This window comes from Candoia aspera, chromosome 1, assembly GCF_035149785.1.
Source record: "Candoia aspera isolate rCanAsp1 chromosome 1, rCanAsp1.hap2, whole genome shotgun sequence".
Lineage (NCBI taxonomy): Eukaryota > Metazoa > Chordata > Lepidosauria > Squamata > Boidae > Candoia > Candoia aspera.
Window position 1 is genome coordinate 108,961,845 of NC_086153.1, and position 27,573 is coordinate 108,989,417.

The 27,573-nt window shown below is 37.2% G+C and overlaps 1 protein-coding gene across 2 annotated transcripts in view; it reads right to left on the minus strand.

Moving 5' to 3' along the window:
- The window catches only part of GRIK2 (glutamate ionotropic receptor kainate type subunit 2), a 527,196-nt gene that overhangs the window by 207,609 nt on the left and 292,014 nt on the right, over positions 1-27,573 (minus strand). For both annotated transcript variants that reach the window (XM_063311694.1, XM_063311703.1), the window contains exons 7-9: positions 13,691-13,834; positions 11,369-11,476; positions 7,790-7,903 (exon numbers count right to left, since the gene is read on the minus strand). In XM_063311694.1, coding sequence (XP_063167764.1) covers positions 7,790-7,903; positions 11,369-11,476; positions 13,691-13,834 — 366 coding nt within the window. The remainder of the gene's footprint in view (positions 1-7,789; positions 7,904-11,368; positions 11,477-13,690; positions 13,835-27,573) is intronic.

Here is a 27,573-nt window from a genome sequence, read left to right on the forward strand (position 1 = left end):
CTCATTCAACTGCTTCAGAAGCTGCTCTTGGATATCTCCTACGTGCACAGAGGTTAAACAGAATACTATCTTTAATGAGAGGCAACTTACTTTTGATTTATTCAGCTATTACTAAGGGAATGTAGCTTTTCTAGTTGAATCTGAAATGGGTACTTTCTCCAGTTTGGAAACTGTGATTACATAATTAAAGAGAGCAGTTAAATATTATAATTGCTTGAAAATTGAAAGCTGAACAGTATTTGCATGTTTCAAAATATGGATTAATAATAAGAAAAAATGTAATCCAATGGTTTTATGGGTGAGTCATTCATCATTGGCATTGCTGAAGTAGACAATGGGCACAATTCTCAAATTTACCACAACTAAGCTCCATTCAGTTGTAACTCAATGGTAGTGCACACACTATCCAGATAAAATATTCCAGCTTCAGCTCCAGGTAGGGCTTAAAAAGACCTGTCATAAACCCTGGAGAGATACTGAAAGGCTAGTACAGATACAGTATGACTTGCTATAAATCAGCTTCCTTTTTTTCTATGATATCAAAATTAAGAATCAGGCTAAATATGGTGATTGACTCTTCTCTTAAAGTACTAGTTATAATTATTACAATCCAGCTACAAACTCTTCATTTCACACACACACACACACACACACTGCTTCCACTGGTCAGTATGTTTCATTATTTCCTGGTGTGGACTGGGGTGAGCTAGAGGTACACCAAAGTTGCAAACAGGTTTGAGAATCACTTGGCGCTAATAATAGCTCTCTCTGAATCTCCAGTTGTGACTGCTTTCTAAAATCACACTAAACCTGCTAGTCTGTGAAGATGCCTAGCCCACTAAATAATGCATGGAATTGCAAACATGTCCAACAACTGACAGAACATTGGCAATTATGAGATAGGGATTCACAATATAAAATAAATACATTTTTTTGCTAATATTCTAGGACCTGTTTCTTGAAAATAAGCAGATGGAACGATGGAAAATCACTCTCATTCCAATAAAAATGGCCAGCAACTGTATCTGCTGTAGAGTTATGTTAACAAATTATAGAGGATAGTGGACCAATACAGTAAACCTACTCCCATAATGGGAGGACAGTTGCCAAAACACACCAAGATAAAATGCCAACTGATTTCTAGCTAGATTTGCACTGGGAGGAATAAAAATAGATAGGTCAATGAAACTCTCTTTCCAGCTTCCTTCACAACAGCTGGCTCTTACTCTGAGAAGTAGATTGCTGTGATAGGCAAGCCACTGCGCCAACTAAGAGATACACATATATTTGTCTTATAGCATCCAAGGTTTGCTGTCCTTTATAAGTCTCTAGTCAGCGAATAATACAAACAGTCAGACTCTGAGCTTTAGTAATTTGCAAACTGGAGCTGTGGAAAGAACAACATTGTCTAGCTCTTTTTTGTGGCTTCTCTTGCTAGAGTTTCAGACTAACATTGCTCATGAGCTTTAAATCCCACTGATCTCTAATACTAATAACATAAGCCTATACATCCAACAGGAATACATGAGGGGAGGAGGGAATCATTTCAGTATAAAGAATTCAAAATTCTTAAAAAGTTGCAAGAGAATGCAATGCAATGCAATGCAATGCAATGCAATGCAATGCAATGCAATGCAATGCAATGCAATGCAATGCAATGCAATGCAATGCAATACAATACAATACCAGATAATATGTCCGTGCCAGGGCAAAGATTATGTTTTTGAGAGGAGATAATATGCTAGGAAAGTTTCATACTCCAACACCTTCCAGAGTTGCAGCAAAGAAAATTATTTAGACTTGTTCATCATGTCAGCACGTACTGATAGTGTAGCCCAGCAGAGTTCCACAGAGACTAGACACAATCCAAGATTAGCTCACTTGGAAGGGTGTTGTTGTTGTTTATTCGTTTAGTCGCTTCCGACTCTTCGTGACTTCATGGACCAGCCCACGCCAGACCTTCCTGTCGGTCGTCAACACCCCCAGCTCCCCCAGGGACGAGTCCGTCACCTCTAGAATATCATCTATCCATCTTGCCCTTGGTCGGCCCCTCTTCCTTTTGCCTTCCACTCTCCCTAGCATCAGCATCTTCTCCAGGCTGTCCTGTCTTCTCATTATGTGGCCAAAGTATTTCAGTTTTGCCTTTAATATCATTCCCTCAAGTGAGCAGTCTGGCTTTATTTCCTGGAGGATGGACTGGTTTGATCTTCTTGCAGTCCAAGGCACTCTCAGAATTTTCCTCCAACACCACAGTTCAAAAGCATCGATTTTCCTTCGCTCAGCCTTCCTTATGGTCCAGCTCTCACAGCCATATGTTACTACAGGGAACACCATTGCTTTAACTATGCGGGCCTTTGTTGTCAGTGTGATGTCTCTGCTCTTAACTATTTTATCGAGATTTGTCATTGCTCTTCTCCCAAGGATTAAGCGTCTTCTGATTTCCTGACTGCAGTCAGCATCTGCAGTAATCTTTGCACCTAGGAAGACAAAGTCTTTCACTGCTTCTACATTTTCTCCCTCTATTTGCCAGTTATCAATCAAGCTGGTTGCCATAATCTTGGTTTTTTTGAGGTTTAGCTGCAAGCCAGCTTTTGCACTTTCTTCTTTCACCTTCATCATAAGGCTTCTCAGTTCCTCTTCACTTTCAGCCATCAAAGTGGTATCATCTGCATATCTGAGATTGTTAATGTTTCTTCCAGCGATTTTAACTCCAGCCTTGGATTCCTCAAGGCCAGCTTGTCGCATGATGTGTTCTGCGTACAAGTTGAATAGGTAGGGTGAGAGTATACAGCCCTGCCGTACTCCTTTCCCAATCTTAAACCAGTCCGTTGTTCCGTGGTCTGTTCTTACTGTTGCTACTTGGTCGTTATACAGATTCTTCAGGAGGCAGACAAGATGACTTGGTATCCCCATACCACTAAGAACTTGCCACAATTTGTTATGGTCCACACAGTCAAAGGCTTTAGAATAGTCAAGAAAACAGAAATAGATGTTTTTCTGAAACTCCCTGGCTTTTTCCATTATCCAGCGGATATTGGCAATTTGGTCCCTAGTTCCTCTGCCTTTTCTAAACCCAGCTTGTACATCTGGCAATTCTCGCTCCATGAACTGCTGAAGTCTACCTTGCAGGATCTTGAGCATTACCTTACTGGCATGTGAAATGAGTGCCACTGTTCGATAGTTTGAACATTCTTTAGTGTTTCCCTTTTTTGGTATGGGGATATAAGTTGATTTTTTCCAATCTGATGGCCATTCTTGTGTTTTCCAAATTTGCTGGCATATAGCATGCATTACCTTGACAGCATCATCTTGCAAGACACTTGGAAGGGTATGCCTGACCAATTTTCTTGAATAAGTTATTAGAGTCCCAGAACCTATTCCAGAAAAACTGCTAAATGTTCTGTCCTAAGAAAATGAGAATACAAAGCTGATAGCATTTCAAGCCATCAAGGTTACCTATAAGGTTACCACAGGTTTTAAATAGGAGAAGCATATTTTAATAGAAAGCATATCCAGCTTGCATTCAAAAGGGAAATGATATGCAATGTTTGCTCTTATCCCAGTTTTAAGGAATCGTATACATTTCAGGAAAGGCAAAGAAAAACGCATATTTCTAATGAAAGGATGCACCTAATACATTGACTAAAAAGGTTTAAAAAATGACAAATGTCCATAAAAATGTGTATGAATTTTGGTATGACTGTTCATAAGGAGTTCTAAAAATATTTGCAAACTAAAGTAGCAAGAAGCAGAATGAAACTTGATAGTGAAAATGGACAATATGTGATTTCTTTCCTGTTTAGTCCCTATACCTGGAATATTTTTCTTCTGAAGAAGATCTGGAATTCCTCAAGACTCAGCCAGAAGAGATCCCAAGCCCTCAGAAAACACATCATCTGAACCATCTCTGAGAGATGTGCTGCTGGGCCTTTGTAAAGAGTACAAGATCCCTAATTATGCTTTCTATAGTCATGAGATGGGTGTGGAATCATTTCCCAGACATCAGAAGATGCATGTTCAGTCAGCAACCAGGCAAAGGAGTGGTCCAGTAAGACAGTAATGTTTACAGCCTTTTCAAAGGCACACAATTCTTGTGTTATGCCCAGCTTATTATCATTTTATTATAATCACAAACCTACAGCCAAATCTTTTTATGCTTCCTTCAAGTTAGTATGGGGACACCTCCATGTTATTAAAAATGATATATTCTACTAGTATCTAACAAGCAACCTCTGATATAGATAGGTATAGATAATATAGATCATTATTATCAGCCACAATCAATCCACTATAGGATGAATGCCTCTTTACTGAAGGTTTTTGTTTTTTGGTGCCTTCATGTCAGTCTTGACTCCTGATGGCTGCCTGGACTAGTCCCTGCAGTTTCTTTGGCAAGGTTTTTCATAAGTGGTTTGCCATTGCCTGCTTCCTAGGGCTGAGAAGAGAGTGACTGGCCCAAAGTCAACCAGCTGGCTTTGTGCCTATTGCAGGACTAGAACTCACAGTCTCCCAGTTTCTAGCCTGATGCCTTAACTACTACACCAAACTGGCTTTTGTCACTAAAGGTTATGAACTGTCATCTAACATGCTAGTCCAGTGTGGGTGGTAGAAATATGTTTTTCAACTTTCCATATAGGAAAGAGAGTGACTGGCCCACAGTCACCCAGTTGGCTTTCATGCCTAAGGGAGGATTAAAACCTGGGATTTCCTGCTTCTAGTCCCACACCTTAACGCCACACATGATCACCATCGATAGGCAGCTATTCTGCCTCCTATACTGTTGCCAGCTTCTATGAGGTTCTTCCTTCTGCTGCTGGCATGTTCCTCCTCACAATATATGCTGCTATTTCCATCAAACAGTTTAGGACAGAAATTGTAACCCCAGACAAGAATAAACACTGTATATTTCTTAGGGGTTTTTTTTTTGTTACTTCTCAGGATAGGATGAGAAGATTATAATGATAAACATAGTGAGTATTTTCTTAAGCAAACTTAAATTTGTTTTATCGCAGTCATTCTTGAGGGATTTCTTCTAGAGATATAGATTGCACAGCACTGAGGTCTGTTGCTAACATATTTCTGAAACAGAAAGAACTTTGAAATGAAAAATAAGCAGCTGTTCTATAAGGTGGTTGTATGCTACTCAGTGAAGACTATTAAAGTGAAGCTACCAACAGTCAGGCAACAGTTGAAAATCATTATATGGAACCAGAATTTTTCCTCAGATTTCATCACACAAGCCTCCATCTTATTACTTTGCTGTGTTGCAAAGTACCAAAAGAAAACAAACAATTACCTATGGAGCTTTATCATAAGATATATGATGAAAAGCAGTTAAGCATTTCTGCATTGCAGCCATGTAGACATATGCTGTAACCAACCTGCCAGTCTTTAAGGTGGTCTTCTGAACCTGTTGCTCTTCAGAATATAAACAGGATGAATGGCTCAATAAAAATCCAATCTGTTTTATTGTTCACAGTAAGTAATGTCTCCTTCAAGTTAAGCTTGTCACCCTGTAACTTCAGGAAAACATCCACACAGTATTTCTAACAACTGCATGCCACAAATTTCTTCTTTTCCTTTTTTCAGGGTATTCTTCAACTTCCCACTCTAGCCTCTTGCCCTGGTTCTCCCTGGCAATGTCCCAATCAGATAGTAAACCAACTCTGCTTAGCTTCCAGGCCTAGAGAAGCCTTGCCAGATGTTTCCACCTACTGTGAGCAGTGTGCATACTAATAAACCTGAATTCCCACTTCTTTCATTGGTTACACATTAAAAAAAAAGTTTGGTGAAAAATTCACAATCATTTCTTCTTGTTAGACTTTCACTGTAGTAAAGGAAGAATTTTGGAGAGTATGGAGATGCGTATTTCATAGATGAATGACATTCACTTTGTAGATTTAAGAACAGAAATAAATGAATAACAGCAATAGCAGACTTTCCCCAACACTAGTGTCTGTGCTGCACTGAACTAAATTTTATTTTATATCCAAAATGATAGCTATCAGATGCTGATTGGGAAGCATGGGAGATACAGTTCAACATATTTGGAGGACATCAGGATGATGAAGGGCAATTTAAGGCAATGTAGAACTCAAATTGTTTGCAAGCCAGTCCCTAAACATGCATCCTTAGAAGTAAGTCCCATTAAAAAAAAAAAAAAAGCTTATATTTTAAAAATTATTTACCACAAACATGGAGCTACTTGCACCACACTGTTCAAAAAATTCTTCCCTTTGACCACAAATTAAAGCAGACAAAAAAATAATTAAAACATTTTGATATGGAATCTATCCTGTTCTGCAAATGGTTCCTACAATTTTGGATGAGATAGGAGAAAAATTGCTCAGTTCAGAATTTAAATTGTAGGAATAACAAATTTGTTTTTAAAACAAATCCATGAACAATTATTTTTAAAGGAAAAAAAAACATTTACAAAACACAGAATTAGAATAGTGTTATTAGCTGAGTTTCACAACATTGAATTATTCTGGCATTTGTGCAGGATTACCTGATTTTGAAGTATTTGCAAGTACTTTGTATGGCTATGTGCCAGAAGGATAATGATAATAAGATAAAGTATAAAGCAAAATTAATTAAAATGAAGCTTGTAGTTCTGGAAAATTATATGCAGAGAATTAAACATGCATGTATCTGGAATTCTAGCATTTCCAAGGTTTCCACAATCATGATTATAACTTAAAATGTAAAATTTTGCACTTCTATTACAAGTTTAGATGTTTTCTTTCTGTTTTTAACACTGCATAAAAATGAAGTGCTGTTTGGTTTAAGAAGTGATTTGTGGTTATGGTAGAAATCTGGCAAGCAAAACATTGTTGCTTTTTCTATTTTCCCAGTGTGCCCTTAATCACACAATATTTATGTGTAATAGATTCATGTAAAATATTACTTATTTATATTAGAATAAAATGCACTGTTTCCAAACAGTCATGTCATATTACTTACTCCTGCCTCAAGGACAAATAAAAATATAATAGTTAATAAACACAGTCTAAAGGGTGTGTGTAAAATGTTTCAATTTTGATGTGTTTCAATAAAAAATGAGATTATTTGAGCATGAAATAGCTTTTTTTGGTTTAGGCACTCCATTTGAAACTTGAAACATTTCCACGATGACCCGACCAACCCATTTCAAACATATGACAGCTATTTCAAGCTTGAAACAAATCTTGAACTCTAACTGGGATACTGAGTCCTCAAATGTGGTAGGGAAAAAAATAAATAAAATTTCAGATTTAAAGTTTATTGCATATCACTATTAGATGAAATAAAAGTTTTGAGGTTAAACTTAAAAAAAGTTTTAAATTTCATTCTTTCTACATTTGAGGAATTATTCTAGACAGGTATGTTTCTTTTATGATTTAAATTTGAAACTAAATCTAGAAAAAATTGAAGGAGAAGACTGAAAGAATCACTACTGCTTTTGGAAAAAAATTCTTTGATAAATTAATATTGAATTGAATCTAAAAATTATATACTCTGCCACTGAAACTCTTTCCCCAAATCTAGCATAGCAGATTCTATCTAAATATAAAAATGTTGAGAAATCACAAGAATGTTAGCACTGAAAGTAAAATGAATTGCTATCTTCATAGATGAGGGTAAAATCCCATAGTTAATGAGATATTTCAGCTTATTCATTAATCAGTAATTGCTAAATAACTATGACATACAAATACTGGTAATTATTATTTTATGCACTGTGTCTTTCTGTAGTTTTCAACTACAGCTGAACTTCTAAAATCTAATTGCATGGAGGATAACTTACCAAAATGGTGGTTACAGTTAAGGAACGATTAGAAAGGGAATCAGTTATGTTTGCTGGTTTTCCTTTTTGATTCTCAGTCATATTAAGGCCACTTGCAGGATCCCAGGTTCCAATCTATAAAACAGGAAAAGAATTAATATATCATGCATGAGTTATTTTTCATCCACTAGAAGACAGCAATAAGAAGGCAAAGTTAAAACTGCAAACACTGTCTCCTATTCTCCTAAGGTGCAATTTCAGCTATCATTCTATTAGCAGCAGCTGGCCTAAAAAGTGATTCACTGAATTTCAAAATATGTCGAGCAAAGTGTGACATTTGGAATAAAAATGATGTATAGAATGTTGAGTGCTTAATTTTCCATTTAAATTCTGTCCTCTAAAGAATGAATATAAATATAAATAAAACAGCTTCGTAAATATATATTCCCCACACATAAGTTATATATCACTGTAAACAGATCCATTCCTTTCTAGTCCTAATACTATGAAACTTCACATACACACACATTCATGTAAAAATATCCTGTATCTGGCTCTCATAGATTACATTTTGACATGTCAACTGCATTCCTCCCTCCCAAGTCAGAAAAAATTTATGAAGTGGAAACTCACTCCAACTCCCTTCTTTTCAATCACAATTATCCACTGTTCTAAAGAAAACTAATGTATTTGTGGCTGCTATTCCAAATCATTCAGCAGTTAGCCAGTTAAAGGTAGTACAAATATTTGAAGAAGAATGTCTCAAATACCAGTATTCCACACACAGGTACTTTTGTTTTAGAATTCAATATATTGCTTCAGAAACAATTTGGCCAAATTAGGTTTTCACTTGGATTCTGACACCAAATTGGCAGAATTAAACAAATTCATTCTGAATCCTGGAAATCCAATTTCTGCTGGTAACTTTAATAGAATACAGCCAGTTGAAAAGCTTTGACTGAATTATAGCAACATTCCCTCAGTTTCTGTTGGAATGGTTAGTTTGAGGTTCTCTTCTGAAACCTATTTTGAAGAAAAGTCATTTTAGGGAAGAAGTTGAAGATGGTGGCTATGGTCTTGTTCCAACCACAAAAAGTAATATATAGCAAATCTCACAGCCACTCTCTCCTCAACAGATTCCTTTCACTATTGGATTAGCAAGTTGGTTGGGAGGCAAAACTGGCTTCCAGAAGGAGAGATTGCCTGGTTTACATATTGCACTAACTTGTGGATTGCTTAATAATGTTTAATTAAATCTCAAATGGCTTTTTTTACATACACATAGACACAAACTCAAGCATACATAGGCAAATCAGTACATTCTCAAGACCTGTGTTTATAAATGGCCAGCTCCATACATTACACTAAGTTAGAACTATACAAAATCAAGATTAAGACTACTAGTTCCCTAGTGTATAAGTCAGTACATGTTTAATAATAATATATAAAATGCAACATTTATATAACACTGATAGTTTAAAATCTTATACCCAGTCATTTTTTTTGTCTATAGTCATCAGGGATACTATTTAGAATTTACTACAATTGCACTGTGAATCAACAGAGTTATCCCTTCATAGTTAATTTAATTAATTAAATTAATTAAATTTATATGCCACCCAACTCCCAGCGACTCTGGCCGGATATGGGCTTAATTTTTAACTGTATTTAACTGCCTGGCAACCATGTTTCTTACACATTATTTCTTATAGTACCCTAAAACATATATGAACAATTCCAACATATTATGCCATATGCTGTAATGGGATTATAATGCATTGATGCTGGTTTTAACCAGTAGTTATGTTTCTCCAGAAAATATTATCTTTAACACCACATCTTTTTGCAATTAACTTGCTCAGCATAAATATTTTAATTCTAAAGCTGCTCTAAAAGAAAGGTATTGGCAGTCAACTAAATAATATTTAGTAAACCTTAACCAACTCAACTGATCAGAAATAAGTTGCAATAAATTTAAGAACGTTTGTGGCTCCAAATGATAAACACTTTCAGGAAAGCTTCACCTGACAAATAGAATCATAGAGCCAGAAACCCTTTAAATCAAGCCCTCTGCTCAGTACAAGAATATTAATTAAGCACCCCTGCAAGTGTGGAGAACAAGCGTTAATCTTACTCTATAGATGGCATAATTTGAAGAATCATAGATTCACAGAGTTGGAAGGAACCTTAGAGGTCACCTAATATCATGCTGTATCATATCCCCCTTCAATTTTCTCTTCTCACAGCTAAATATTCCCAGCAACTTTATTATCCCCTGATCATCCTCACTGCCCTTCTCTGTATCTGTTCCAATTGGTCTAAATCCTGTGACTCCATCTGGATACAAGATTTGAAGCAAAGACAGAAAAGGGGTTTTGGCAGGAAGATGCCTTGGCATGTTTCCAGACCTTTGGCACAATTGGCTATGCTGGCCCAGATTGCATAATACCACTTGTGGGGGTGGGAGGGGGAGCTTTTGTTGTTGTTGTTTTTGCCTAAAGCAAATTCTTAGACAATAATGATCAATCGCATAATAGCAAATTCATATAAAGTGAGGGAAATCTGTACTTTGTGCATAAAAATTGTAAACAGTGGAAGTTGCTCACCAATATTGATATTGCCTCTTTAATCTTTAGGAGAGTTAAGAATTTTTAAAGTTACAAGAGTGGTATGCAAATCCTTTTGAACTTACAGAATTAATATATGCAGATGGTTATCATGAAGGAATAGAGACCTGTTCTTGGGACTAGGAAAGGAATGAACAAACTGTTAAGGGGGACCTTTCAGAAAAGATTACTCAGTCCTGAGAAAAAGGAAAAAGTGAGCAATAAACTTGAAATGTCTCGACCTTGATTTTGTTTGGTATAAGATGGGGCAGATAGAAACACTGACCAACTTTAAGGAGTCTGCTATTTACCCTACCACAATAAAGAGCATTCCTGGAATCCCTGCTTTGCCTAGTCATATCTCAAAGGACTGACTGTTGTATAACTGCATAGCTTCTGTCAGCCCTTTGAGGTAGTCCAGACAAGTAGCACACCCAGGAGTACTAGCATTATCTTTATTGTCATTTCATATTAACAGAATCTTGCAAGTCTGATAGAACATGTCTCCCTCCTTTGCCTTTGCAGTCCAAGAAAGTAGGGAGGGTCCTTTCTGAGACATTTGCCACCACCACCCCCATTCCTACTGCGGGCTCAACTGCCACTTTTCTGACCATTGTCTAGCCTGTGGCTCCTGTCTCCCAAGGTCATTCCCACATACCATTACAGCTTTCATTACTTTGATATTATTATACAAGGTTTGTTTCAATGTAATGACAGCCATAGTTTTCTATATGCAACTTTAAAGAAAAGAACTAGCCATCATAGCTAATTCTTTTCAAAATACCTTATAAACAGATAATTAATTCTGTAAGCTGCCCATAGTAACCATGTGGGCGGGCTTATAAATTTGTTTAACAAACAAACAAACAAATAAATAAATACAACTGTGTACATTAGATCCAGTAATTTTTAAAGAAAAATTCATAAAGAGAAACTAGAAATACAGTATTATTCTTTTAAAGTATTATCAGCTGTGAGGAAGTAACTTAAGTACCTTTTCAAGACCTTCCTCTTTAAGACTAATGACATCTAAGTCAAAATCTGTCCTTAAACCATTGGTTTTGTTGAAAGTTATCCTGCCAGTGAGACCTTCCCAGTGAGCCTAGGAAAATAAGAAAAAAAAATCATATGTAAGCAGTAAGAGAAAGAGAGAGAAATGAATAAATTAATGACTGCCAAAATGGAAATATTAATTATTCATTAAATTTAAATCATTTTCCTTATAGCCAATATATAAAAAGTCATATCCACTTTTTGGATTTCTGGCATTCTCCTGATAATTAAACCAACTTTTCTTTAATCTCTGCATACAATACTTTAATACTTTTCCATTCCTTCTCCCACTACATACTACACGTAGGGCTTCTTGACTAGGATGAAAAAAGACTGCTATTTGAAATATTTTCATTATTTCCTTATTTAGGATATAGGGATTTTTGTTCTCTGTTGCTGTCTCTCAGTATATCTCCAGTTATGAGTTTTATAATAACACATCTTATCACTTTGTCCTTATTGCATTCAATACTATTCTCAGAAAATACACTCATAATATTACTCTCTAATATTCATCTTTTACTAGGGAAAATTAAAAATATGAGTTTTGCCCTAGGTAGAATCCAGCACTGTGCCTGTAGTTTTCTGCTAGTTCAAGTAGATATTTTTTTTACTCCCTTCAAAGTGTTCATAAGAAAAAAGTAATTGCCTCTTGTCATTGCACCCACAGAAATTACTTTCACTAACAAAAACATCCAATTGGATTCTACCTCCCACTGTTCCTGCAGCAAGAAAAAGAGGAAAAATCAGGGCTTAACATACAGAAACTCTCCCATAGCCATTCCATAAGAAATCACCAAGATTAAGCAAGTGAGAACTGCATCATAGTAATGAGTTGGGGGGGGGGGGGAGCCATTACTTGCATTTAAATATATCTGCAGCCAACTTCCTCAAAAGTTCCAAATAAATGGAAATAGAACCATGCCCTACCAAAATGTTATTGAAAGACCTCATTTCCTATGAAATGTGTTAGAATGATATATATTTGCACAGTTATGATCATTGCAAGCTCATTTTAAAGCTCAGTGCTTCTTTCAGAAATATAGATAGCTGTCAAAATATGTGGGGGAGGGAGGAATGCAACAACATAAACTGCTGGCCACACATATAAGAAAATGCCAAGTTTGAAGAATTTCCACACCCACATTAGTGGTAAGGCTCCACATTAAAAGCCCTTGATTTAATATTGAAGGATATCCTTGTTCAGTTTCTAGAGACAGCTAGCCATTCCTGTTTTAAACCTGAGAAATTGCAGACTCCAATACTTCTGTCCTATTTGCCAAGATTGCCTTATAAAATACAAGTAGTCATCACTTAATGACCACAGTTGGGACCAGCAACTCCATCAATAAGTGCCACGGTCACTAAGTGGAAAATCACATGACCACAACAAGCTTAAGACCTTCCTTCCCTTTCAACTGTTAAGTGAATCACTGTGGTCATTAAGCAAAATATCATGTGACTGCAACTTACAATTTTACTTCTAAATTCTCTATTAACTCTGCTTGCTGCAAGCCAGTTGTGAAGCATACAAATGGCGATCATGTGACCATGGGATGCTGTGGGGGTCATAAATGCACACCATTGCAAAGCAAGGATTGGTTGCAACGCTTTTTTTTTTACACCGTCATAACCTTGAATGGTTGCTAAACGAGGCAGTTGGTAAACAAGGACTACCTGTATAATATTGAGTTTGGGATTCATTTGAATCCATAGCTTTCAGTCCTGGAACAAACTAAACTCACAGTGCTGAAAACAGCATCATGACAATTCCATTACTATTATATGTTAAAAGATTATCAGCACTTACCATTCTACTATTTGAAAGTATCCATGTTAGAACTCAACATCTTATAATACAAGCTTACATAAAGTACAATTTGAAGCTCATAAAATGTAGAACATTTAGTAAAATGTAGACCTTTCAGAAATTGGCAGAGTACATTGAAAAAAATTAGCATGAAAACATTTAGCATGAAAATAATATAGGCAGGCATCAAATTGCTGCACACAGCTGTTATATTTTGTACTCCTACAATTCTTTACTCTGCACAGGGATGATACTTCTTAGCAAAACATTTCCTGCTATTTATTTATTATTCAGTTTATCAGGCATATCATTGCTTAGGCTTTCTGGGTAAAAATTTCAGTGCAAACTGCTTGCAGACGTATGCCTCTGTCTCGAGTGCTCATCTCAAAGCCAAAGGCCCTGCATGTGCTGAATTTCTAACCAAGAATGGAGCATATCTTGCTTCTGACTTACCTCTTTAATTAGATTCATAAAGCGGGTCCCAAACCTCCATGGTTTGTGGCGATTACATTGTAATGAACTGACAGTCATCTGTGGAAACTGCTGGACAGCAACTGACACCACATGAACAGCATCATACATTAAAGCTGCATCTGTCTGAAATGAGAACACAATCAATGCTGTGAAAATGACCCACAGAAATTGCATCACAGCCAGACAAGGAAAAGCAAGGCATACTCTTTCCACCTCACTTTATGACAGAAGAAAATGATAATACAGTTTTCTTACTATGCAAAGGCATGATGATTAAATTATGTACTTACAAAAAGTACATGTTGCTACATATTTCACATTCCTTTCTTTCTCAGTAAGAAAAACAAGAGAAGTAACCTGATCTGGACTGCCCCTAGTATGAGGGGATAGAAACATTTAAGACCTTACCCATTACCCCTCGGTTGGGTTTAGGGATGGATTAAATCTGTCAGGTTCACTTGCTCCCCAAATGGTTTTCTGAATGATGTTTCTAAACTTTGTGTAAGTTTTTATTTTAAAACAATAAATTGAATGAAATTCTTCTTCAGTACATAGAGCTCTTCCTGGGCTGGAAAAATGCTTAATTTGTCCTGATGGTCTGGCTATACTTTATACTCAACATCATTCCCAGCAAAGAGACTTGAAGAAAACTTGAGGGATGATTCACTGTTTTGTTTGAGGCATCAGATTCATAATGAATAAAATATATGCATTTAATACTTTGTCTTCCACTGAAATTGCATGTACGTGCATGTGAGTATAACTCTGTATCTCTTCTCAGAAGAACCTGTTGCTTCTGTTCATTGACAAAATTAGTGAGCTGTGAAATGAATTAATTAACAATAGGAAGCCCACAGATTACTGAATTTGTCATCACACAACACAATACAGAGTTAACTTCTATAATGTCCTCCATACAAATTAATCCCAACTCACTTTACAATAAAACAAAACATTAAAAATGTAAAGCTACTCTTAACCGTTAGAGACCATAAGCTGGTGCTAAAAGAGAAAACACACGTTTAGATGTAAATCCGTCTCCTGCGGTGACATTTCCAAACTAAAAAGGGGGATAATTCTTCTGTTTAAAATGGGTTGTAGAACAACATCATGCAGTGTTTAAAATACCTCCAGTTGCACTCACATGGTAGCTTCTGTAAAAACATCATAGGCCTCAAAATTATTCACCGACTTACATTTCAAAGTGTTTTTAACACTAATATGAAACCATTGTGGGAGCCAATATATCTTTTGAAACCTGACATGACAGTGTGAATATGCTTTATGTAAGTGAAGATACTAGAAGCAGCATTTTATGCAATTTAAAGGTTAGGAAACAGTATTTTCTCGGAGAAATCTAGACCATATTTGTCAAGCACAAAGGAACAACAACAACAACAAAGATCTAAATCCTTCTCAAAAAATCTGTATAGTTACTCAGTTTCTTCTATTTTCCTACCTAATATACTATGCAGTAATACATCCAGATTCCAATGGCAACTACTATATGTGTGATATACACTCTAACAAAATTCTGCATCAGTTTGATCCAAATTCTGTGGCAACAATGCCTGCAGTCTGCAATATATGATATATTTTGTTTTTCACATTTTCACATGTACCTATTTTAATGGACTACTTTAATAGAGAAACAGGAAAAAACCATACAGTAGATGATGCTTTTACCTCCTTGGAGCAAAGAAGATAAAAAAACAAGACTGTGCCCATATATTGGTGGCAGGAGAGAGAACAATTCTTTCCCCTTTCTTGCTCCAACTACAGATAATGGTTAAATTATGTTCACCAATCCCCTCACCTATTCATATGGCCAATAGCAAAAAAGCATGGGAAAAGGTTTCCTTAATTTTCTCTAGATAGATTGCAGGCAGGGTCTGCTTCTGACTGCTGAGAAATGAAATGAAGTTGAAGAGGTTGAGATGTGTTCTGTTCTCAAAGTAACAGGGGGTGGTTAAGGGAGGAATGGGAAAGGGGTGAAGTACACTTTGCCAGAGTACCCTCCTTATGTAGACAGACACAAATTGCTGACAGAAAGGACATTGACCAGAGATAATTTGATTTATAAAAGTAATACAGGCAAATTTTGAGGCTCTGAAACCAGGTTTCTGAAGTCATCTGGCAGTATTGATGATTTTCCCCACCCCAACTTTTCCATATTAATTATACAACCTTGATATTGCTTCATTGCATTTCCAGTACTGTGGTGAAGTGTCAGCATGCTAATGTTTTTAAAATATAAATTGCATTTTATATTTTAAAATATAAAATATAAATTTTGAGACTTCTGCTGAAATTTCTATAAAATAGTGTCATGCCATTTATTGTGCTGGTGAGCTTGCTACCGGCTGATAGTTTTTTGACCTTAGATACATCAAAGCTAATGCTATTCTGAGGCAAAATTGTACTTTATCTCTCAACATTACAAACCCATATTCCTTAAAATCTTAATTTGCATATATGTTCTTAAATTATTAGTGTGAAAGAACAGTTTGGTGCTAAAAAATAAATAAATAAAAATTAGCTAGAATGAAGATTTTATTTCAGGGAAAATTTTAGAAAGGCAAATGTGATTAGATTATTAGTTTCACTGTTATACACTGAGTATTAAAAATGAGGTGAGGTTAGCCCCAATCCTTGTGACCTTCTGGAAATCTCTTAAAACATGTTTTTTTCAACAGGCCTGGGGAATCCCCTGGTCACAGGGGCCCTGCATGCTGGTCGCGTCACATGTAACATCTTGATGTACTGTATTCCCCCCTCACAGTCTTGTTTTTATTTATGTTTGATTGTTTTAATATGATTTTGTAAAATGTTTTAATTGTTGGTTTTATTGTACGCCACCCAGAATCACTTTGTGTGAGATGGACAGCGATATAAATTTGATAGATAGACAGACAGACAGAGATAGAATGGTGCCATATATTATTTTGGTGCTTTTCAGTGTTTGCTTTTATGGAATATATCTTAGGTTCGAAGAACCAAGCCATTCTGAGAACCAAATATTGTGATATTGATAAATGTAAGTATTTATAATTTAACTAGTGATTAGCAAGTAACAGATTCTGTTAATATGTTTTCTACTACAGATTAAGGTTACTATGGTAACTAATCATTTTGGCCTGATGAAGAGGTTCAATTTAATTGTCCTCTTTTCGGATGTTAATTTTTGTACCTGGGGGGAAGAACTTGCCTGGACTTGTTTTAGTTTCAGTTTCCCTTCTGTGTAGGCATGTAGAGAGTTATGCAGCTCTCAATGAGAGCCTGTAAATATGTTTGCTTTCTGTAAATAAAATTATTTTTATAGAAATGCCTGGTGTGTGACTTTTCTGATCTCTCCTGGGCCAAAGGCTTTCCTAGCAATCTGTCAACAGGTTATGGGCCCAGTAAGCAGCCCAGTAAACCCAGTAAGCAGCCCAGTAAAACCCCAGAGAGAATAGAGAGATCAGCTCCATACCTCATGCACAATTTAAAGGCAGGTAGCAAAGACCTGTGAAGGTTTTCTTTGGAGCCACCTGGAGATTTTCCAGCAACTGCCAGTCTACAGCACAAAGAAGCCAGCTGAGGTGACTTGCAAAAGGAAGAAAGAAGCCATGGCTACCTCCCAGCCCTCAGCAATGCCTCTGGAGCACCTATCAGAGACCAACTATTTGAATTGGGCCCTGAAGATGGAGACGTATCATTGCAGAGAGAATCTTTGGCTGCCAATTGGTGAGCAGACCCCCCAAAATCCCAGTGCTGAATGGCTTAGACAGGATGAGTGGGCTAGAGCCACCATTATCCTGGGAGTTGAGGACAATCAGCTAGTCCACGTGCGAGGTATGCAGTCTGCAAAGCAACTTTGGGACGCTCTGAGAGACTTGTATGTAAAGGCAACAGCAGGAAGTAAAGTTACCCTGACAAAAAAGCTGTACAAAGCCTACCTTGCAGAAGGAGATAGCCTTCCTGAGCACCTGCATCATATTCAGCAGCTGTTTGTTGAGTTGCAGGAGAGAGGAATGGAATTTACACCTCTCACAAAATCCTATATCCTCCTGTCCTCACTGAATGAAATGTGCGACACACTAATTTGTACCCTGGAGGCTATGCCTGAAGCAGACCTCACCCCATCGTATGTTACACAGCACTTACTCGTTGAATGGGAGAAGAGAGAGGAAAGATCCCCCCCATCTCTTCTGAAAAGCTGCAGTACCAGAAAACAAGGGAAAAGAAGGGAAAGGAAGCTGAGGCCACAGCACTAGCCAGCCAGCGATGCTTCACTTGTGGTTCAGCTGGACATTTGCAGAAAGACTGTGCCTTGAGACCCAAGAGTAGAAAGACAGAGAAGAAGAACACAAGGGCAACACAGAAGAAGGCTCTTCAGACAAGCCAAATTGCACAGGTTGCTGAGAAGGGTAATTCTGATGTATGGGTGTTAGATTCTGGGGCCAATTGTCATTTATGTAATTGTAAAAGCTCTTTTGTGTCACTGTCTTAAACTGAAAGACAAAGTGTATCTTTGGCTGATGGGTCTGTGACCAAAATTATGAGACAAGGTGACTTGTATTTATCCTGCTTGGGAGAAACTGTAAAAGGTGTGTTGTATGTGCCAAATTTACAATCAAACCTTTTATCTGTGGCACAATTGGCTGCAACAGGGTATAACATAACATTTAAGAAAAATGGTTGTGAGATACGTAAACATGGAAAATTGTGTGCTACTGGTATATTAAAAGACTCCTTGTACATTGTGCAAAATGCAAGGAAGCCAAGCTGCAAGGCTGCAGTTGGCAACACGCCATATCATGACCAATGTGTACACCTGATGCACAGGAGATTTGGTCATGCTAATTTCAAGTATATAGCACAAATGCCACAGCTGTGTGCTGACCTAAAGATAAAACCCTGTGAGAAATACTTAGGGTGTGTAGTTTGCAAAGAGTGCAAAACACTAAAAGCTCCTGTGAGTAAGCACAGTGACAGAGTTACAACTAGACCTTTGGAAATTGTACACTCTGACATTATTGGTCCTTTTGCTCCAAGTTTTGGACAAGCAAAGTATGCAATGACCATCACTGATGATTTCTCAAGATACACATTTATCTACATCTTAAAACACAAAGATGAGGCATTTGAGAAATTTAAAGGTTTTGTGACATGGGCAAATGGAAAATTCCCTAGGCCTGTATCTGCACTCCAATGTGATAGAGGAGGAGAGTACCTTTCTCACAAATTCAAAAGTTTCCTAGAGTGGAAAAGGGGATAGAACAAATTCTTTCTAACCCTTACACCCCTCAGCAAAATGGTGTTGCTGAAAGAAAGGGCAGAACCTTGCAAAATGCAATGGAATGCATGCTTAAAGATTCCCATTTATCTTTTAAGTATTGGGGAGAGGCAATATCTACTGCCTGTTATGTACAAAATAGATTGTATAACTCTGTGATTCAGGACACTCCATTCCATTTGTTTTATGGTATGAAACCAAAGGTAAACCATCTTAGAGTGTTTGGTAGCACTGCTTGGGTTCATATTCCAAAACAGCAGAGAAGGAAAGGAGGCCCCACAACAAAGAAAGCCATCTTTGTTGGCTATGAACAAAGCCAAAGGAGCTACAGGTTCATAATGGGAGAGAAATTAATAATTAGCAAAAGCGCTTCTTTTGCTGAACAAAACTGAGGGAGATTAAATTCTAGCTCTCCAGTTGATCTGACCACCACAAGAGAACAGCAAGGACTTGCTGATAGTGATCTTTTGCCTGATGAGGACATTAAACCAGAAAAGCAAACTGAAGATCTGTCTGATGAGACAGATGCTTCTCAGGAAAGTGATAGGAGTCAAAATTTAAGCCCTGTATTACCTCACAGATCTCAGAGAAGTAATAAAGGTGTTCCTCCATCACGTTTTCAGGCTGAAACAGTAAAGGCTTTTCACATATTCACAGAACCTGAGTCTTTAGAACAAGTGAATGCTTTACCACCTGAGATTGCACAAAATTGGCATTCTGCCATGCAACAGGAGTTAGCATCCTTGAAAGAAAATAAAACATGGAAACTGGTAAATCTACCTCCCAATGAATGCTGTCTAGGTTGTAGGTGGGTTTTCAAACTGAAAAGGGATGCTGATGGCAAAATCCAAAAATATAAAGCAAGGTCAGTTGCAAAAGGGTTCACTCAAAGGAAAGATTTAGACTTTGACAAGACTTTTGCACCAGTTACTAAAGGTGAATCAATTAGATTACTGTTAAAAGTTGCTGCACTGAAAAGAATGTCAGTTCACCACTATGACATTCAAACTGCATTTCTCTATGTTGATTTAGACCACAAATTATACATGCAGCAACCCCCTGGCTATGAAAAAGGGGAGAATCTAGTCTGTGAACTGCAGAAGTCAATCTATGGGTTAAAACAAGCTGCTAGATCCTGGAACCAAAAATTAGATGAAAAACTGCAGAATTTTGGTTTTGAAAAAGGAAAAGCAGATCCATGTGTATATATGAAGAAAGACAAACAAGGCTGTATGTATCTGTGCATTTATGTTGATGATTTGCTGCTGTTCACACCAACAGAAAAACAAAGGCTTGATTTTGAAGCCTGCATGAAAAGCCATTTCACATTAAAAAGCCTTGGAACTGTAACAAATAACCTAGGTTTGGAAATACACAGGAAGAAGAATGGTAGCTTTCTGTTAAACCAAAGGGGAGATAATGTTAAAATATTGTGAATGGAAAGACACAAAGAGTTAACAAAGCAAATTGGTTTGCATCTTATTCTGTAGTATAAAAAGGGAGTGTTAATATGTTTTCTACTACAGATTAAGGTTACTATGGTAACTAATCATTCTGGCCTGGTGAAGAGGTTGAATTTAATTGTCCTCTTTTCGGATGTTAATTTTTGCACCTGGGGGGAAGAACTTGCCTGGACTTGTTTTAGTTTCAGTTTCCTTTCTGTGTAGGCATGTAGAGAGTTAAGCAGCTGTCACTGATAGCCTGTAAATATGTTTAGTAAAGGTAAAGGTTTCCCTTGACATTAAGTCCAGTCGTGTCCGACTCTAGGGGGTGGTGCTCATCTCCGTTTCAAAGCCGAAGAGCCGGCGTTTGTCCGTAGACACTTCCATGGTCATGTGGCTGGTATGACTACATGGAATGCCGTTACCTGCCCACCAAAGTGGTACCTATTAATCTACTCACATTTGCATGTTTTCGAACTGCTAGGTTGGCAGGAGCTGGGACTAGCAACGGGAGCTCACCCCGTCACGTGGATTCGAACCGCCGACCTTCCGATCAGCAAGCTCAGCAGCTCAGCGGTTTAACCCACAGCACCACCGTGTCCCTTTTTGGAAATATGTTTGCTTTCTGTAAATAAAATTATTTTTATAGAAATGCCTGGTGTGTGACTTTTCTGATCTCTCCTGGGCCAAAGGCTTTCCTTGCAATTTGCCAACAGATTCCATCAAAATGACTGACTTTGATAGTCAAGTTAACAAGGGCAGTAATGCCATATAGAGGGTTGAGTACAAAATTATTCTCCAGCTCTAATTGAAGAAAAACTGTGATACATTTTAAGTTCTATCAGGACGATGATCCTTTGTCATCCCAAATTGATATTCATTTATTTTTTAAGTGTAATCCAGTGTGTCAAATTCTTGCTAATCTCCAAAGTGCTTTAGAAGTAAAATAAGGAATGAATGTAGCTAATTGGTAGCTAGGAAAATGGAAATGCAACAGCAAAGGCAAAGGCCTTGTATCCCTTTTTCAAAATTGCTAATTGCATAGGGTAGAATGGCCAAATATAGAACATTGGCCTGGCTTAATCCAAAGTAAAGTTATAAATCCTGTCTCCACTGGTTTTACATATGGTGTTAGTATAACCCTTTTTCCTGTGGTCAGCCAACCACTACCTGCAGCTAGACTCTATAGAAAGAGAACTCTTAAATGTAGGAAGTAATGTTATTGTTTTCAAACATTAAGTTCCATTTTGAAATTAATGTTGTTACTAAGGAAACATCATTTATTGTGGCTTTCAAGATAACTAAAGGAAAAGATAAGTCAACATTTTTTTCCACAGAGAATCAAAGAAAACAGTTCACAATTTTAAGTCATTGTTGTTGTTTTTAATTTAAATGATTGGTAGCTTAATTTTAATAAACTAAGAAGCAGAAGGAATAATTTTTAAATAATGGGAAATTTTATTTTAAGTATGAGAAAATGTGAAATCCAATACTAAACCTTTACAGTTGTAAACTAATTAAATAACACTTTGACTATATTAAATTATTTAATTTAAAAATGGATAAAATAACATGCTGCTTCTGACAACTCACTACATAAATATAAATGAATTAAATATTCTTGTCAAATATATAGTTTCTTTTTTAATAGTTTGGATTTTTGCTTTGTTTTCAATTGTTTTTAGAAAACAATCTTTATAAAATGCAATAAAATTATATTTTAAAAATGCAGATGAACTAAAACAAAATAAAAAATTAAGTAGTGTAAAGAATTTTAAATAATTTATGTTAATGGGCAGTGTAAATATGCAATCAGATTAATAATTCAGAAAATGTTATTGTGGTTGTTATGAGCATTATTTAAACCAATAAAAGTTGGTATAGGAATAATATTTTATTGATTTGCTATGTAACTAAAGTTATCTCTAGAAATAGTTTTGATTAAAGGAAAGGAATTATACACATTCCATTATATACTGGATTTCACTCTTCATGTAAAAGAAATGTATTATCTTTATTTACAAATGAAGGCAGGATATACATTTATTTATTAGAACTACATTCCACCTTTATCTTGTACAACACAAAGTGGCATAGATAATGTTCCCTCCTATTTTCCCCACAACTACAACTCTTGTGAGGTGGGTTGGGCTGAGAGAAAGTGCCTGACTCATGGTCATCCAGCTGGCTTCCATGCCAAAGGGAGAAATAGAACTCACAGTCTCCTGGTTTCTAGGCCAGCATCTTAGCCACTACACCAAATTGTCTGTCTGTCTGTCTGTCTATCACATCATAATCATATGTTGGCACAGAAGTCATGGAATAAATAATCCCTTCTAATGAAAAATACCAAATTTGCTACAGATAAAACTATAGTTTAGAACTGACTACATCAATCATCCAATTGATGTACAAAATGTACTATTTAATAGATCTCTGTTGTGTTATTGAAGTTCATCCTTCAGGGATCATGTTGGATAGCACAAAACATATGAATATTAGTTATGCATTCATTATTATAAAAAATTAATCTCTTGAAAGACTATAAAGAAAGCACAACCCAATTTGTTTGCTGGAATTAGATAACACAGATTTGTTATGGTTTCAACATTATTTCAGCTCTCTGCTTACAGTACAGTCCTGAGAAAGCCATTAGCTAGCTGTTAACTCCCTACAGCAGATAAGAATTCTTGTTGATTAATTGTTTCTGGATTCAACTGAGATATTACACAGATCTTCAAAGTGGTGCTTTGCTTTAATGGAGATTTTAAGGGCCTCCATAAAGTCCCTCAACTAACTAAGTGCTGCCACTTTGCTTCAATTGACAAAACTGCTTCAGTGCATGCACAAAAGCTGCTGTTGGTGAGGTGGACTAGCTGATTGAGGCCCATCCCTCAAATCTTTATCAAGACAGAGAAAGATGCCTCTGCAAGATACTAGGAAAATGTCAAGAAGGTGACCCACCTGTAGAGAGTAAGGGCCGTGAATTTGACAGAAATATACAAGAACCATTACCTAGGCAAAGGGGCTGAAACATTGTTTAAGTCCTGAGAAACAAAACAATATTTGGAAGTGGTTCATGCAAATGCCTTGATTCACTGGAAGGAGGGGAGCACAATGAGACTGGCAAGATTCTGTAATTATGGCCCATCTCAATAAAGTGTGGTTCTGGTCTTCCTGTGGAGCTGTTTTCTAGTTCCATCTACTCAGGGGGACTGACACACCTTGAGGAGGTGCTTTGTCTTACAGAAATATGTGCCATCAAGTGGTTTTCAACTCTTAGCAACCACACAGATAGATTTTCTCAATGATAAAACTCATCACCACTGTAACTGAGTCCATCCACCTTGCTGCTGGTCATCCCCTTCTTCTCTTTCTTTCACCTTTCCCAGCATTAGAGCTTCTCCAGAGAGCTAGGTCTTCGCATAATGTGTCTGAAGTAGGATAATTTTATCTTGGCCATTTGTGCCTCAGTGAGAACTCTGGGTCAATTTGTTTGATGATCCTTTTATTTGTTTTCTTGGCTGTCCAGGATATTCTCAGGAGTCTTCTCCAACACCAAAGTTCAAAAGTGTCAATACTCTTCCTATCCTGCTTCTTCAAAGTCCACTTTCCACTTCCATAGAGTGTCACAGGGAATACCATGGCTTGCACAATTGTGATTTTTGTAGGTCACAGCACATCACAGCATTTGAGTATTTTTTCCAAGGCCTTCAAGGCTGCTCTACCAAGTGCTAGTCTGTGACATACAGTATTTCTTGACTGCTTGTTCCTTTACTGTTGATGGTTGATCCTGAAAGGCAGAAGCTATCCACCACTTCGGTATCTTCATTGTCAAGGCTGGTTGTTCTACCTGTTGTTATTAGTTTGGCCTTTTTTATATTTAATTTTACTCCCATTTTTTCACTGTACTTTTTGACTTTTAGTACTAGGGCTTGAAGATCCGTTGCATTTTCGGCTATCAGAGTAGTGTCATCAGCACAGAACAGGTTACTGATGTTTCTTCCTCCAGTTTTAAAACTACATTCATCATCTTCGAATCCAGCTTCCCTTAATATATATTTGGCATATAGGATGAATAAATAAAGGGAGAGTATACAGCCTTGTAATACTCCTTTGCCAACCTGGAGCCAGTCTTCACCATGTTTCACCATGTTCTGTCCATAATGTAGCTTCCTGATCTGTACATCAGTTTGTCACGAGGACAATGAGATATGTTTGATATCTTTGATATTTAGAAATATATAATTAGATATCAAATGCATTAATAAATATATAAATGATAATTCTGCTCATAAAATTGTCTGAATAGCATGGGGCAGTGTAGGCAAGAAGTGAAAAGGAGAAATAGCAATATCCAATGTTATCCTCTTTCACTCCTCCAGTGGGGCTTTTCCTTGCTCTTGTGATGGAAAGTTGATCTGACTCACAGAAAGGGGTGGGTGGGCATAATGAGCTAATGTCAGCCCTATGATGTATGCAAGATCAGGAAACAGGAGTTGCTAGCACAATAGAATATACTTTCATGCAGTTACTGTATTGTAACAGCATCTTGAAAGCCTGTGAAACACCTACAACTTATACTTAACCCAATCCAGGTAGAGTTGTTTTGAGTTTATGTTTTACACTTCCTACTTTCCCAGGAGTCAAATATATGTAACAGTTTGGCATTATCTTCCTCCTTCTCTGCATGACACCCACATTCCATCACAGTTTTTGTCCCCCATATGACCTTTCTGTCAAATCTGTCCCTGCTCCCCAAACTTCCCAGAGCAAATTTGGGACATGAGAAGACATTCTTACTACTATATGTGCATCATCCCCATTCACCAAATTGTTTTCTTCATGGTGCAGAATAGAGAGAGATCCCCTGGTGTCCTGCTTTCCATCTCTACTCTGCTGCCGTCAATTCTAATTATCCGCAGCATTGTTTCCAGTGGCTCTGATGGTTATAGAGATATACTGTAGGTAATGTACACTCTTGCCCCTCTCTCCCTGTTTTTGCCTGCCCTTTATCCCAATTCTGCCAGTTAAATGTTTTGATGCTTAATAAATGTAAACCTTTTTTTTTTTCCCCTGGCAGTATGGAGTGGTGTGTGTGTTTGCTTTGATCTGCATTGACTGGAAGTGCGCTGGATGCTAACTAAACTGGAAATTTCACCCACGGTAATTTTCCAACATTTATTTAATCACAGGTAAGATATGTAATAAAATTAATATAATCTTTCATGGTTATGCCATATAGAGCCACACGCTACTTCCTTCAGTTGTAGCCTCTTCAAACATTGCTGCCAAACTGTATTTTAAATGTGACTGAATGCATGAAAAAGACATGCATATTTTTCTGCTCTTAAAACATGCTCACTTAATAGCAGTTACAAAAATTGTCAGCAAGTAATGGGGGGAAACAGCCTAAAGGAACAAGTTGTCCTGCACCTCCATGGTGTAATAAAATATATAGTCCCTGGAATTATTTCTCTTAATTCTCACTGACTCCCACATCCATTTTGCTGAGTGAGATTTAATAAATCTTCTGGTCTCGGATTAAATTTCACTGTTTTATGAACTGTAAAATTGCACTATATGCTTATTAAAGCTGGTGTTCTCTCACTTCTTGACACATTTAAAACTCCGCCCTAGGGTATAATTAAACAAGCAGAAAAGATTTTATTTTCATCACTGCAGTCTATCCCAACTGGGGGCAAAATATGAATATCAGCAAGCCTTCAAACAATAAAAAATACACACCTAATTTTATGATTTGACCAGAGTGGAAAACAACTATTTTTGAGGCAATTTATCTCATTAATATTAATGTTGACATCACAGGCAACATTATTTTAAGAATACTGATGTTTACCCAGTGAATCCTAAGAAATTTGTACATTTAAGATAACATATGTTACAGAATTTTAATTACAAAAAAAGTCCTTCATATCCACAGAATTTGGAAGAATTGATAGAAAGCATAATGAAAAGAATTGTCTTCCTTTCTAAAGAGGAATTGTCTCCTTTCTAAAGAGATACTGTCTGTGAACATCAGAAGGAGGATGGTAACACCTTTTCTGACTAACAACTTTTTATTAAAAGCCGTAAGTTTTCATGAGCTGTTTGCTCAGTTCATCAGATGCATAGAGTGACTAAATTGTTGTAGAATTTTAAATTGGGAGGAGGGGGGAAGGAAAGGTGGGGGAAAGGGAGGAGAACATAGGTTGGTAATGTAGATGTGGGTTGCGTCTGAGACAGATTGCAAATACCTTAGTAATTAACAAGCATTTGGATCAGTAGGTTAGGTGAGCTTTGCTGCTGTTGATGTTTTTCCTTGAATGGAGTCATATTTTATCCTTGAGTGTCAGGGGTTGTATGTATGGTACGCCTCCCAGAGCCATATGCTGCCTGGTATGTATGCTGCCCAGAGTCACCTGTGTGAGATGGGTGGCCAAATGAGTAAATGCGCTCTACATGGGGCTACCCTTGAAGAGTATCTGGAAGCTTCAACTAGTCCAGAATGCAGCTGTGCCAGCAGTTATTGGTGCCCCTAGATCAGCACATGTAACACCACTGCTACGCAAGTTTGCTTCCGGGTCCAATTCAAGGTGTTGTTTATGACCTTTAAAGCCCTACATGGCATGGGGCCTGGTTACCTGAGGGACTGTCTCATCCCCTTAACATCAACCTGTCCCACCCGGTCATGCAGAGGCGGCATGCTGTGAACCCTGCCAGTAAGGGAATTCCACCTGGCGGGGTCCAGTAGGTGGGCCTTCTCTGCAGTGGTGCCTGCCCTCTGGAACATTTTGCCCCCAGAGGTGAGGCAGGCCCCTTCATCCTGGCCTTCTGGAAGAACTTGAAAACCTGGTTCTGCCGCCTAGCCTGGGGTGGGAGAGGCAACAGATCTTCTTGGAGGTGGCTAGTACCATAGATCTCTCCCCAACGAATAAGATCTTTGCCCCTTGGATTTTGCATCTATTTTATTCTTATTTATTGGCTTATATATTGTAATTTATATTTTTATGGTTTTAATTCCTGATTTTATTGTAAACCGCCCAGAATCCCCCTTTTTGGGGGGGAGATGGACGGTAATAGAAATTTGAAAAATAGATAGATAGATAGATAAATAGATAGATAGATAGGCAGGTAGATAG